At 44.6% G+C, this 15,705-nt stretch overlaps 1 protein-coding gene across 1 annotated transcript in view; it reads right to left on the bottom strand.

Moving 5' to 3' along the window:
* The window catches only part of LOC138672548 (cell surface glycoprotein CD200 receptor 1-A-like), a 78,945-nt gene that overhangs the window by 51,006 nt on the left and 12,234 nt on the right, over positions 1 to 15,705 (bottom strand). The window contains exon 2 of the mRNA XM_069760632.1: positions 2,846 to 3,142. Coding sequence (XP_069616733.1) covers positions 2,846 to 3,142 — 297 coding nt within the window. The remainder of the gene's footprint in view (positions 1 to 2,845; positions 3,143 to 15,705) is intronic.

The raw sequence follows: 15,705 nt of genomic DNA, 5'->3' as shown, positions 1-15,705 counted from the left end.
TTTGGACCTCTGTTATGAACAGGTGATTCAGAACCACAATGGACCTTGTAGTTCAGAGCACACAAAGTGACCTGACAATTACCAAAAACATAGGACGAGCTCTGAGACATGGGAACTCTGCTGACCGCAATCCCTAATCCTATCCAACCACACTAAAGGTAGCCGTGGAGCGCTCCTGACCAGTCCTATGCGCCTCGAGCACAGCCTGAGAAACTAGCTAGCCCTAAGAAAGAAAAATAAGCCTACCTTGCCTCAGAGAAAAACCCCAAAGGAAAAGGCAGCCCCCCACATATAATGACTGTGTTAGGGCTAGCGGAACGCACCAAATAATAAGACTGATAGTGTATGGTGCGTTCGCAGCCCGGGGTCCACCGTGCAGAGATGGAACCTGCTGCTAAGTAAGGACGGACTATATGGCGGTACTCATAAGAATACACACGTGGGTTAAACCTCACCCAACGTGAAGGAAGCGATCCTGTTGCGTCACAGGATCGCGGTACCGCACATAGAAGGCGAGCAAGCAGTCAGCGAACTTAACCCCAACTAGGATTGAAGTCCGATTAGACCCTTGCTGGCACAACACCTCAACTGGGTGTGTAAAGGCAACACTTATAATTAGAGTACCGAAGTGCGAACTGTGCCGTGCTGGCAGGCACCACTAAGCACCCAGACGTGGGTCAGGAAGCGCACTACTGGCGCGTGGCGCCGCACTGGCGGTCACAGCAATAGACGCTGATATGTGTGTGACACGTTGAGTGATTTGTCGGGCGCTAGATAGCAGCCATACTCCATACGCGAACAGTCATACAATAGGGTAGGGGTATTTAATGAACGACTTGCACTCACAACAAACACACGTATTCAATTATACACTAGCGCATGGCCGTGCGGTCATGCGCAGTTTATATAGTTGCAGCACAGGAAGTGGCCACGGAAACTTTGCCCTTCCAGGACCTGCCAAGAGGACCAATGGAATGTGCTGCAGAGCCTGAGCACATGACCCTCGATCTCCAACGGGAGATCTTGCCCTGGGCATGCTCAGTGTGTGCAGACAAGGACTTAGTCCCAGAGAAGTCCGCTTGCTGCTGACCAGCACTGGGTTTAATGGCCGAAGCTGAAGAAGCAGCAGTAACTCTCTGTACAGAGTGAGACTGAGCAAGACGCTGGTACCGACGTCCCTGCTGAGCAGACTCCACTGCGGCTGGATAAGAATGGGGGACCGCAGCGGAGATGGCTCGAGATTCCCCCTGTGCAGAAGCGGGAATTCGAGACCTAACAGACTGTGAGTTGAGATGAAAATACAAACGCAGAGATGAAATAGATTTAGCAAAGTGAGGCCCAACTTACTGAACAGACCGAAGATAGGAAAGATTGCTTTGCGGTCAACACAAAACCCTACAAACAACCACGCAGAGGGGGCAAAAAGACCCTCCGCACCGACTAACGGTACGGAGGTGCTCCCTCTGCGTCCCAGAGCTTCCAGCAAGCAAGAAAAACCAATATAGCAAGCTGGACAGAAAAAATAGCAAACAAAAATAAAACAAGCAAAACTTAGCTTATGCAGGATAGACAGGCCACAGGAACGATCCAGGAAAAAGCAAGATCAATACTGGAACATTGACTGGAGGCCAGGATCAAAGCACTAGGTGGAGCTAAATAGAGCAGCACCTAACGACTTAACCTCATCACCTGAGGAAGGAAACTCAGAAGCCGCAGTACCACTCCCATCCACCAAAGGAAGCTCATAGACAGAACCAGCCGAAGTACCACTCACGACCACAGGAGGGAGCCCGGCCACAGAATTCACAACATACCTCCCTGTTGAGTTGACTCAAAAACTGTGTACAAGTGAGAATTGACTGAGGAGAATTGATGTTGTCTTGAAAGTAAATGGCGGTCAACATATATTCATCAGATTTTGATTTTCTTTTATTAATTATATTTGGATTTTGTTAATTGATAAATACTAGTATCACTTCTATTTTGTCAAAATTCTTTGGAGCATTTTTTTTCACACTTGTCTAAAACTTTTGCATAGTACTGCATAAAACTTTGGTGAATGTCTTCAAGCAATGTCTGTCACGCCGTTAATGGAGATAAAGGGGCAGGATGGCCTACTGGGACCCGCACCTGTCCCTGCCACTATAATGGGGTCCTGGCTTTCCCTTATCTCAGGGGTACCTATGATGGTTAGGAGGCATGAGCCACCAGCGTATCCCTGTCTCCTGTGCAGGCCCTATCAGTGGCCCCCTCTCCACCCAAGGGAGGTGGACTGCACCAGTATATAAATACAACAATAAACAGGGTATACAGATAACTAAAAGTCTCAAACTCACCAAATGCTCACACAACCAGAGAGGAAACACAGAGAAGGGAAGAGAAGGGAAAAAACTAGGAAGGAAAACAGGTTTAACATGCAACCAAAACAGCAGACACCAATCTCTGTAAATAAACCTCGAAGCTCCAACACTGCGCTCCTTCACACTCCAAGCCAGGCAGCAGAACTGATCACTGACAACAGTTGTAGAGAAAGCTGAGTCTATATAGGAGCGGAGATTACCAAAAGCAAATCAGCTGAGAGACATAGCTCTCAGTAACTTCAGTAACAAGGTTTAACTCCTGCCCTGCTGGCAGAAGACAGCCAGGTCAGAACTCAGGAGAAGAGCTTCTGTTCATTGTGTGTGAATGAGGCCCAAAGCGCTGCGGTTCTCTGGAACCTCTCTGTCGCGGTAGCCCCGTGACAATGTCATTCCATCAACCATCTTTCACCCTTAGACACCTAGTTTAAAAAAGGTATCAAAAGCCCAATCATGAGGGTGTGCAATAGATGAACATTACAACTCACCTAATACTTGTAGTGAAAAGTTTCTGAAGAACGTGTCATTATCATTCGCCACTTCACAAGCGTACGTCCCTTCATCTGATATCTCAGTGTTACTGATGGCCAGTGATAAATGGTCACTTCTCATCCTTGTGCTGCAGGAGCTGTATGACGTCTTTATATTATCCTCCTCTATTTTATATGATATTACACAGGATGAATTATATAGATGAAGCTTCCATGTAACTACTAGTAATGTGTCTCCAGGATCAACCTCACACTGCAGAACAGCAGGATCACCTCTTCTCACCGTCACCATGCCTGGAAGTGAAAGAAGGTGATTACGGTTGTTGTTAACATTTTTATGAGATTATTAATGATCACCGTATACAAGAACAGCTATAATGAGGCACAGATACATTGTGTTTTATGCTTTTATACAATATTATTACAGCTGAAGGTCAATGTTTTTTCATCATTTACGGTATACATTGATGTGGGATATGTTGAAATACACAGTAATTGCAGTCTCATGATAGGTGGACACCAGATGGTGCCAAGTTGAAGACCTTTCCCCAAATTTTTCATGTTGAACTGGACACATGATGTGATAATGGCTTCTTTTTTACCATTTATTTTCCCTGTCCATTACAGAGATATTAGCAATAGCGATGAGTGGACGTGCTGGGATAAGATGTTATCCGCCATGCTCGTGTGCTAATAGAGTACCTTCGACATTCTCGAATATTATGTTCGCGTCCCCACGGCTGCATGTCTTGCGGCTGTTCAACAGCGCCAATACAGTCAAGGATTGACTAACAAATAGGTAATCCATGTGCTGCAACTGTTGAAAAGCCATGAGACGTGCAGCCGCAGGGACTCGAACATAGTATTCGAGCATGCCGAAGATTCTCTATTAGCACATGAGCATGGCGGATAATACCTTATCCAAGCACTTTCGCTAGTTAGCAATCATTTGGTATTTGGCACTTAGTGAGTTAACTTTTGCTAAGTCCAAGTCACTTAGTCACAAGCATGAATGCTATATTTAAGGCCAGGTTCAGACGAGCATATGAAAAATCCATTACTTTTCATCACAAAAAAATTGATAATTTTTCATCTGTGTGTTATTTTTATGAGCATATTTCTCAGTATGACCTTTGCTTTATACATCAACAATTAAAAAGAAATAACAGATTACAGATAGTTTCCTAACAGGTGAGGATGTTACCTTTAGTAGCCATTCAAACCCATTTGTGTCAACTTCTATGCATGTTATCAGGCCAAAATCACCAGGGTATGTGAACTTTTGATCAGGGTCATTTGGATGTTTTGGGTTGTCATTATGATTATGATAAAAAGTGAAAACACAGTAGTCTGACAATAAATGGCTTCACCCAACCACTAACGATGAGTGGAGAAAAAGTTTTGGTGTTATCATTCATATTCTCTGAAAAAAAGGCCAAGAAAGCCAAAATTCTGTCAGGGTATGTAAACTTTTGAGCACAACTGTATGTACAGATTGTCTGTATGTGCTATCCAGCTTTACTTCTTGGTCCCTTCTTGTAATAATACCCCCTTCATCCAGGCCCCCATCCTATAACAATGTCCCCCATCCTAGGCTCCTTCCTGGTACAATGTCCACCATTCCTTGGCCCATTCCAGCAATAATGCTCCTTGTGCTTTTCCAACACATTTTAAATTAAATAAACGACTCTTCTTACCTTCCTCTGCTCCTATGATGTCGATGCAATCTTCTATAGTTTCAGCAGCAGACTTTGGCAGGTGAGAATGAGGAGCACATGACGTGAAGGACAAGCCGAGGTTAACTGCCGGCCTCTGATTGGCTGGTAGCATGTATTGCGGTGCAGGGAGCCAATGGGTCCTTCAGGGTATATTTCAGCTGCATGTGCCTCCTAGGTTGTGGAGCGCCCCCAAGGGCTAGGGCTACTCTGAACTGGGTCCTTCGGTTCCCAAGGGGGATGTCATGGTGTCTGACCCGGTCCCTGGCCTTCAGGAGGTCCGTTGAAATAAGTGAAAGGTCTTTAAAGGAGAAATGTTTGTGACGCTACCTGTGGTATTCGGTCAGGGTGACCGACGCTGTTTAGGGGTCCACTGGGGTGATGTTATGGCAGCTAGATGGTATACCTTCCCACAGGTGAATTATGTCCCCAGGGCTTCCCAGTCTGTAGGTAGTGAATGGTGTGAGGCACAGAGAAGGACGAGGACACAAGGTTGCAGTCTCTTTACCTTTTACTGATGGCTTCAGCATCCACAGTCCAGAGCACCAGATCACAGGGCAGGCAGAGTCCGGCCAGTGTGGAGGCAAATCCAGAGTCCCCTTATCCAGGTGGAAATCAGTAGCCTTCCTCTAGTGCCTGAGTGTTGTAGTACCTTACTGCTGAGCCTCTCATAAGGTCCTCACAACTGTTGTAGATGTTCTAGATGTTGTGTCTCTCTCTGTCCCCCAGATGGATAGGACATAACCCGTGTGACCGGTGACGTGAGGCTTTTTACAGGGACTCTAGCACGCCCCAGCCTCTCGTGGGTGCCGCTTTGCCTCCTGGGTATAGGGCGGGCAGGTAACATGGAATTAGCTGTCCTGCCGGTCTCTGGAGCAAGGCATAAAGAACTGTTGCTCCTTCGGTGTTCCGGCTACCGGGATCCGGCGCCTCAGAAGGAGGCAGCCAATGTAGGGCAGAACTCCTTCTGGTTCCCTCTCCTTTTGCTATGACTTCTTCTCACAATACAGTTCTCCGTTCGTGTCTCTTTCTGGAAGCTGCCGCACGTGGGGCAGGCGCAGCTCCGTGGCCTTCTGTCTAGGCCTCTGACAGGGTCCTGTTATGACCTGGTGGTTAGGACAAGAATGGACCTGATGGTCAAGAGCACCCGGAAAGACCTGATAGCTACAAAAATACAGGGCAAGCTCTGGGAAGTGGAAACTCTGCTGACTGCAATCCCTAATCCTATCACACACACTAGAAATAGCCGTGGATTGCTCCTAACGCTCCCTATGCAACTCGTCACAGCCTCAGAACTAGCTAGCCCTAAAGATAGGAAATCCAAAATCTTCTCCACCACATACTCCAACTCCCCCTCAACCAACACCAGGGCAGGAGGATCAACGAATGGAACCACAGGCGCCACGTATCTCCGCAATAACGACCTATGGAACACATTATGGATGGCAAAAGAAGCTGGAAGGGCCAAACAAAATGACACAGGATTGATAACCTCAGAAATCTTATACGGACCAATGAAACGAGGCTTAAACTTAGGAGAGGAAACCTTCATAGGAACATAACAAGATGACAACCAAACCAAATCCCCAACACGAAGTCGGGGACCCACACAGCGCCGGCGGTTAGCGAAACGTTGAGCCTTCTCCTGGGACAATGTCAAATTGTCCACCACATGAGTCCAAATCTGCTGCAACCTATCCACCACAGTATCTACACCAGGACAGTCCGAAGACTCAACCTGCCCTGAAGAGAAACGAGGATGGAAACCAGAATTGCAGAAAAACGGCGAAACCAAAGTAGCTGAGCTGGCCCGATTATTAAGGGCGAACTCAGCCAACGGCAAAAAGGACACCCAAACATCCTGATCAGCAGAAACAAAGCATCTCAGATATGTTTCCAAAGTCTGATTAGTTCGTTCGGTTTGGCCATTTGTCTGAGGATGGAAAGCCGAGGAAAAAGACAAATCAATGCCCATCCTAGCACAAAAGGATCGCCAAAACCTCGAAACAAACTGGGAACCTCTGTCCGAAACGATGTTCTCCGGAATACCATGTAAACGAACCACATGCTGGAAAAATAATGGCACCAAATCAGAGGAGGAAGGCAATTTAGACAAGGGTACCAAATGGACCATCTTAGAAAAGCGATCACAAACCACCCAAATGACCAACATCTTTTGAGAGACGGGGAGATCCGAAATAAAATCCATATAAATATGCGTCCAGGGCCTCTTTGGGACCGGCAAGGGGAAAAGCAACCCACTGGCACGAGAATAGCAGGGCTTAGCCCGAGCACAAGTCCCACAGGACTGCACAAAAGAACGCACATCCCATGACAAAGACGGCCACCAAAAGGATCTAGCCACCAAATCTCTGGTACCAAAGATTCCAGGATGACCAGCCAACACTGAACAATGAATCTCCGAGATAACTCTACTAGTTCATCTATCAGGGACAAACAGTTTCTCCGCTGGGCAACGGTCAGGTCTATCAGCCTGAAATTTTTGCAGCACCCGCCGCAAATCAGGGGAAATGGCAGACAAAATTACCCCCTCTTTGAGAATACCTGCCGGCTCAGGGACACCCGGAGAGTCAGGCACAAAACTCCTTGACAGGGCATCAGCCTTCACATTCTTAGAGCCCGGAAGGTACGAAACCACAAAATCAAAACGGGAGAAAAATAACGACCATCGAGCCTGTCTCGGATTCAACCGTTTGGCAGACTCAAGATAAGTCAAATTCTTGTGATCTGTCAAGACCACCACGCGATGCTTGGCTCCTTCAAGCCAATGATGCCACTCCTCGAATGCCCACTTCATGGCCAACAACTCTCGATTACCAACATCATAATTGCGCTCAGCAGGCGAAAACTTTCTAGAAAAGAAAGCACATGGCTTCATCACCGAGCCATCAGAACTTCTTTGCGACAAAACAGCCCCTGCTCCAATCTCAGAAGCATCAACCTCAACCTGAAACGGGAGCGAAACATCTGGCTGGCACAACACAGGGGCAGAAGAAAAACGACGCTTCAACTCCTGAAAAGCCTCTACAGCTGCAGAAAACCAATTGACCACATCAGCACCCTTCTTGGTCAAATCAGTCAACGGTTTAGCAACACTAGAAAAATTAGCGATGAAGCGCCGAGAAAAATTAGCAAAGCCCAGGAATTTTTGCAGGCTCTTCACAGATGTCGGCTGAGTCCAATCGTAAATGGCCTGGACTTTAACAGGGTCCATCTCGATAGTAGAAGGGGAAAAAATGAACCCCAAAAATGAAACCTTCTGAACTCCAAAGAGACACTTTGACCCCTTCACAAACAAGGAATTCGCACGGAGGACCTGGAACACCATTCTGACCTGCTTCACATGAGACTCCCAATCATCCGAAAAGACCAAACTATCATCCAAATACACAATCAGGAATTTATCCAGGTACTCTCGGAAGATGTCATGCATAAAGGACTGAAATACTGATGGAGCATTGGAAAGCCCGAATGGCATAACCAGGTACTCAAAATGGCCCTCGGGCGTATTAAATGCTGTTTTCCATTCATCGCCCTGTTTAATACGCGCAAGATTATACGCCCCTCGAAGATCTATCTTGGTGAACCAACTAGCTCCTTTAATGCGAGCAAACAAATCAGACAGCAACGGCAAAGGATACTGAAATTTAAATGTAATTTTATTAAGAAGGCGGTAATCAATACAAGGTCTCAAAGAACCATCCTTCTTGGCCACAAAAAAGAACCCTGCTCCTAACGGTGATGACGACAGGCGAATATGGCCTTTCTCCAAGGATTCCTTTATATAACTCCGCATAGAGGTGTGCTCTGGCACAGATAAATTGAACAATGGGCCCTTAGGAAACTTACTACCAGGAATCAAATTAATTACACAATCGCAATCCCTATGAGGAGGTAGGGCACTGGCTTTGGGCTCATCAAATACATCCCGATAATCCGACAAAAACTCTGGAACTTCAGAAGGAGTGGAAGACGAAATTGACAAAAATGGAACATCACCATGTACCCCCTGGCAACCCCAGCTGGACACAGACATAGATTTCCAGTCCAATACTGGATTATGAACCTGTAGCCATGGCAACCCCAAAACGACCACATCATGCAGATTATGCAAAACGACCACATCATGCAGATTATGCAACACCAAAAAGCGGATATCCTCCTGATGTGAAGGAGCCATGCACATGGTCAATTGGGTCCAGTACTGAGGCTTATTCTTAGCCAAAGGCGTAGCATCAATTCCTCTCAATGGAATAGGATACTGCAAGGGCTCCAAGAAAAAACCACAGCGCCTAGCATACTCCAAGTCCATCAAATTCAGGGCAGCGCCTGAATCCACAAATGCCATAACAGAATAGGATGACAAAGAGCAAATCAGAGTAATGGACAATAGAAATTTAGACTGTACCGTACCAATGGTGGCAGACCTAGCGAACCGCTTAGTGCGCTTAGGACAATCGGAGATAGCATGAGTGGAATCACCAGAGTAAAAACATAGCCCATTCCGACGTCTGTGTTCTTGCCGTTCAGCTCTGGTCCAAGTCCTATCGCATTGCATAGGCCCAGGCCAATGCTCAGATAGTACCGCCAAATGGTGCACAGATTTACGGTCACGCAAGCGTCGATCGATCTGAATGGCCAAAGACATAGACTCATTCAGACCAGCAGGCATGGGAAATCCCACCATGACATCCTTAAGGGCTTCAGAGAGACCCTTTCTGAAGATTGCTGCCAGGGCACATTCATTCCACTGAGTGAGCACAGACCACTTTCTAAACTTCTGACAATATATCTCCGCTTCATCCTGACCCTGACACAGAGCCAGCAAGATTTTCTCTGCCTGATGCACTGAATTAGGTTCATCATAAAGCAATCCAAGCGCCAGGAAAAACGCATCAACATCACGCAATGCCGGATCTCCTGGCGCAAGGGAAAATGCCCAGTCTTGAGGGTCACCACGTAACAAAGAAATAATGATCTTTACTTGTTGAACAGGGTCACCTGAGGAGCGAGGTTTCAAGGCAAGAAACAATTTACAATTATTTTTGAAATTCAAGAACTTAGATCTATCACCAAAAAAACAAATCAGGAATTGGAATCCTAGGCTCTAATATAGGATTCTGACCCACAAAATCTAGAATGTTTTGTACCCTTGTAGTGAGATTATCCATCAAAGAGGACAGACCTTGAATGTCCATGTTTACACCTGTGTCCTGAACCACCCAGAGGTAAAGGGGAAAAGAGAGACAAAACACACTGCAAAGAAAAAAAAATGGTCTCAGAACTTCTCTTATCCCTCTATTGAGATGCATTAATACTTTGGGCCAGCTGTACTGTTATGACCTGGTGGTTAGGACAAGAATGGACCTGATGGTCAAGAGCACCCGGAAAGACCTGATAGCTACAAAAATACAGGACAAGCTCTGGGAAGTGGAAACTCTGCTGACCGCAAGCCCTAATCCTATCACACACACATGAAATAGCTGTGGATTGCTCCTAACGCTCCCTATGCAACTCTTCACAGCCTCATAACTAGCTAGCCCTAAAGATAGGAAAATAAAGCCTACCTTGCCTCAGAGAAATTCCCCAAAGGAAAAGGCAGCCCCCACATATATTGACTGTGAGTAAGATGAAATCACAAACACAGAGATGAAATAGATTTAGCAAAGAGAGGCCCGACTTACTGAACAGACAGAGGATAGGAAAGGTAACTTTGCGGTCAGCACAAAAACCTACAAAAAGCCACGCAGAGTGAGCAGGGAAAAAAAAACCTTCCGCACCGACTCACGGAGCGGAGGCGCCCCTCTGCGTCCCAGAGCTTCCAGCAAGCAAGGCAATATTCACAATAGCAAGCTGGACAGAAAAAATAGCAAACAAGAAAATAGCAAAGAGGAACTTAGCTTCTGCTGGAATAAACAGGTAGCCCGAACGATCCAGGAGCAAACTAGACCAATAGTACAACATTGACAGCTGGCATGGGGCAAAGATCCAAGTGGAGTTAAATAGAGCGGCCCACTAACGACTTAGCCTCGTCACCTGTGGAAGGAAACTCAGAAACACCCACAGCCACCAGAGGAAGACCATGGACAGAACCAGCTGAAGTACCATTCATGACCACAGGAGGGAGCCTGACAACAGAATTCACAACAGGGTCCCACCCCTGTCAAGGACCAACTACCTGAGCCGAAGCTCAGCCAGCAACTGCCTGAGCGAAGCTCAGCTAGCATCTGCCTAACTTTCTATCCAGACCACCCGTTTTACCTAATTGTGAAGAGTGCCCTAATAAATAGGAGCATAGCTCCCCCTTGTGGACTGGAGTATGAGATGTGTTGTGTGTTGGTGTTACCTGGTAGTGAGATGTCCTTTATTGCCTCCAAACGTAGCATTACTCCCCCCTAGAGGAGAATGATATTACTGCAAAGACCAGGACCCTGGGGCGCTGCACTTGCATATCCAGATGAAATAGGCGTTAGGGTCTGAGGACCCCCTCCCACAAGGGATCGGTCGTACCCTCTGCCTCCACGATCATTACGCCTGTGTTTCCTTCATTTTCTCCCTATATCACATGTCATTGGCTAAAAAAGTGAGAGTATGATATTTTAATAAACTCCATTCCAGCATAGATTATCTGGAGCAGAAATGTGTTTTTTTTTAGGTATTACATTATTTGCAGCGTCATAAATGAAATATGTGACTGTAACTGAAACTCCACAAACAATACCTACTGGTTTACATATGCCCACACATCTCCTTAGATGCGATGTGCAGTATTTTTAGTTCTGACGAACAGTCATCTAGAGATTAGAGAAATCCTTTTCGATACCCGGGCTGTAATCTTCACAACAACCTTCCACCGACTCACCTTCACGCTGCACCTACAGCTTACAAGAATTGCACCTTGCAGCGGAGGATGGCTCGTGGCGCAGATAGGTGACATGAACCATGGGATTTTTTACATTTAATTTCCATGTGATTGATATAGCAAAGTGAACATTCAGCTTTCTGTATGACTAACCTGTAATATTTACCACTAACACTTATATTTACTGTAATTATGCAATGAGCGAAACCGCAGCTTAAAAGGAAAAATGTGCTCCCTTCAGCTTCAATGCGTGGACAGCAACTAATGCTTATGTTAGGGAGACGACGCAAGGAGGACAGTATGTGGTGCTATATGTCCTATGTATGGCATTTTCCACCACTGGAAATCGGAGATGGGATCTGTATTTATACATACAATTATAGCCAATCCTGTAAATATGCCAATAATGTATAAATTGGAAATACATAATAATAGAAGCAAAGGATCTCATCTACTTAGAGGCTTTAACTCCCTTCACGACCTATGAAGCCCTGCTATATGGAGCACAAGCAATAAGACGATCACAGCTGCAAGTCTCCTAAGGAGACTATTGAAGGAATTAAAAAGTGTAAAAAAAAGTTTATAAATTTTTTTAAAAAACATAAAAAGTTTAAATCACCTTCTTTTAACCTACAGTATTCAAGAACCAGAAACACATGGGCTACTTGCACAATGAACAAGTCTGTAGGAACCTGTTCACACACCACCAAGAAACTTGAAGACACAAAAGAGCACAGTGAGGTCAAAAATACTCTGTCGTAAAAAAAATCACAGTAATAAGCAACTACTAGTCAAAAGATGGAAAAACAGGGTATTTAGTTGATACTTTTTTTGCAAAAATAATGTATACTAAGCTGCTCCACCAATCATCAAGGTATACCCATATAGAGCAGTCCTACCTAATGTATATAATCCCTATCTGATGTATTTAAAAACCTGATCATCTGTATAAGGAGTCCACCACTCCTTATGGGTCATTTGCATCAAAGCTGTTCCATCCAGCATGTCCACATGGATATTCCCTCTTTGAACCCTGCTTATACAGGTACTATACAGATGATCAGGTTTTTAAATACATCAGATAGGGATTATAGACATTAGATAGGACTGCTCTATATGGGTATACCTTGACGATTGGTTTAGCAGCTTAGTATACATTTTTTTGCAAAAAAACGTATCAACTAAATACCCTGTTTTTTACATCTTTTGACTAGCACTTGCTTATTACTGTGATTTTTTTTACAACAGAGTATTTTTGACCTCACTGTGCTCTTTTGTGTCTACAGTATTCAAACTAAAATAATAAAAAAATACACATATTTGTTATCGCCAAGTTCAGAAATTCCAAATTTATTAAAATCTAAAAAGAATTAATTAAATCGATAAACGGCGTAATGAGAGAAAAAAAATCTAAACACCAAAATTACAGTTCTTTGGTCGCCGTAACAATGCATTCAAACGCAATCACGGGTGATCAAAACATCTTATCTACCCCAATACGGTATAAAAAAAAGTCAGCTCATCGCACAAAAAATAAGCCCTCAACCAGCTCCAGTTCATGAAAAATGGAGACGCAACTGGTATCGTAAAATGATTAACAAGGACTGACATAGCGGATATCCTCATAACATCTGAAATTGCATTAAGCAATAAGAGTCACTCCTACTGGGAACATAATACCTATATGGGGGAAGGGAGCTCAAGACTCATTTAATTACACAGGGCCAACCATAAATATAAAAAGGTATAAATTTTATTTAATCCAACATGGACAGCAATACATAGGTTACAAAAAGAGAAAGAAGAACACAATGGTCCAATATACATACACATAAATTTCTATGGACGAGTGTCTAAAAAGGGGTTAAAGAGCAAAAGACAGTATGCGCAGTAGCTGCAAGAAATCAGCTCTAAGAGATGGGTCAGGAAGGATCTATACCACCATAATGTTGGCCATATACCCATAACAATAAGCCACACGACCAAAGGTCAAGGGAAGAGTATAATGCAGATCGGGTAAACATCCCAGATCTCTGTAGACGTCTGGCCGCGATCAAATAAGTAGAGCTGTACTCATGCCATCCTAAAAAAAAGGTGCTCATGCTAAAGTGCAATTGTGCAAGACAGCAGCGGTTAGGGACATGACTTACCCATGTCAGGGGGTGATAGCGCAGTCACTGTGCATACAACATGCCCCGACACGCGTTTCGCGTTGCGGGCTTCTTCGGGGGGGGGGGGGGCAGTATCGTAAAATGGTGCATTTTTATGTTTTGCAATCTTTGTTTTTTTTTTCTTCACAACTTAAATGCAAAAGAATATATACAAGTTTGGAATCTGCAAATTCATAATGACCTGGAGAATCATAATGGCAGGTCAGTTTTAGCATTTAGTGAACATGGTAAAAAAAAAAAAAAACGATTGTGGAATTGCACTTTTTTTTGCAATTTCTACGCTTTTTAAACTTTTTTCCTGTTTTCCAGTGTACTTTATAGTAAAATCAATAGAGTCTTCCAAAAGTAGCACTCATCCTGCAAGAAAACAAGCCATCACACTGCGATATTGAAAGAAAAATAAAAACTGGATAGGAAGGAAGAACATCCTAAAATGTCTAATATTTCCAAAATGTATCTACGTTTTTAGCATGCTTCCAATTCAAATACTCATCTCATTTTTAACTAGTTCATTGCCTGTTCTTCAACTACATTTGGCAAAAGCGTAAACTGCGAATTAACTCTAAATCCCTTACCTTACCAAAGGATATGGGCAGGATGGGTGCACCGGACACTGTTAAATACTACCAGGCAGCTCATTTAACTAGAACAATCTTTTGGATCAGGAACGCAGAGAATAAACAGTGGCTAAACATAGAATAAGCAATGTCTCCTCTACTCTTGCGCTCTATATTACTAGGACACAATGGAGACCCGTCTCCAATCGAATACAAAAATATACACAAATTAGCTACAATTAAAACCTGAAAGAAACTGGACAGTGCCTTAGCTCCTCCTTTCTCCCCATTAACTTAAGTCACCGGCCTAATAGACTCCCTCCCTCTCCGCGCCACACATATCCCGATTGAGCAATTATTTGAAGACTAGATGGTGGCCCGATTCTAACGCATCGGGTATTCAAGAATATGTATGTATGTATATAGCAGCCACATAGTATATAGCACAGGCCACATAGTATATAGGAGTACTACGTGGCCTGTGGTATATACCATGTGGCTGCTATATACATACATAAATATTGTAGAATACCCGATGTGTTAATATAGGCAACGCAGTAAATAACACAGCCCACGTAGTATATAACACAGCCCACACAGTATATAGCAGCCACGCAGTATATAGCAGCCACGCAGTATATAACACAGCCCACGTAGTATGTAACACTGGCCATGTAATATATGACACAGCCCACGTAATATATAGCACAACTGTGAGAAAGAGGAAAGAAAAAATGCAGCACTCAGCCACGATCTTCATCAAAAAGTGTGTGTCCTTTATTTAGCACAAACAGCCATTATGGACATAACGCGGCATCGGCAGAGGTGTAGTAGGGAGCGGGAGCGTGGAGAGACCGGACGACGGCCGTTTCGCGCAAAAGCGCTTCTACGGATCCAGTATAAAATACAGCCCACATAGTATCTAACACTGGCCAGGTAGTATATAGCAGCCACGCACAGTATATAACACAGCCCACATAGTATTTAGCAGTGTGGGCACCATATCCCTGTTAAAAAAAATAATTAAAATAAAAAATAGTTATATACTCACCTCTGGGATCCAGCGTAGATCCAGCGAACCTCTGGCGATGCGCGCGTGGTTGCCACCATCTTGCGTTCCCAGGATGCATTGCAAAGTTACCCAGATCACTTAGCGGTCTCACGAGACCGCTAAGTCTTCTGGGTAATTTCGCAATGCATCTCTGGGACCGGAAGCTGGCGGCAGGCGCGAGCGCATCGTCAGACTACGGAGGGTGAGTATAGCAGGTTTTTTCTGTTTTTTTTATTAATTTTAACATTAGATCTTTTTACTATTGATGCTGCATAGGCAGCATCAATAGTAAAAACTTGGTCACACAGGGTTAATAGTGGCGGTAACGGAGTGAGTTACCCACGGCATAATGCGGTCCGTCACCGCTGGCATTAACCCTGTGTGAGTGGTGACTGGAGGGGAGTATGGAGTGGGCACTGAATGCACGGAGTATGGAGCGGGCGCCGGGCACTGACTGCAGGGGAGTAGGGAGGGACTAAT

Source organism: Ranitomeya imitator, chromosome 3 (assembly GCF_032444005.1).
Source record: "Ranitomeya imitator isolate aRanImi1 chromosome 3, aRanImi1.pri, whole genome shotgun sequence".
Lineage (NCBI taxonomy): Eukaryota > Metazoa > Chordata > Amphibia > Anura > Dendrobatidae > Ranitomeya > Ranitomeya imitator.
The sequence above is the reverse complement of the archived record's forward strand: the minus strand, read 5'-3'. Positions and strand labels throughout refer to the sequence as shown.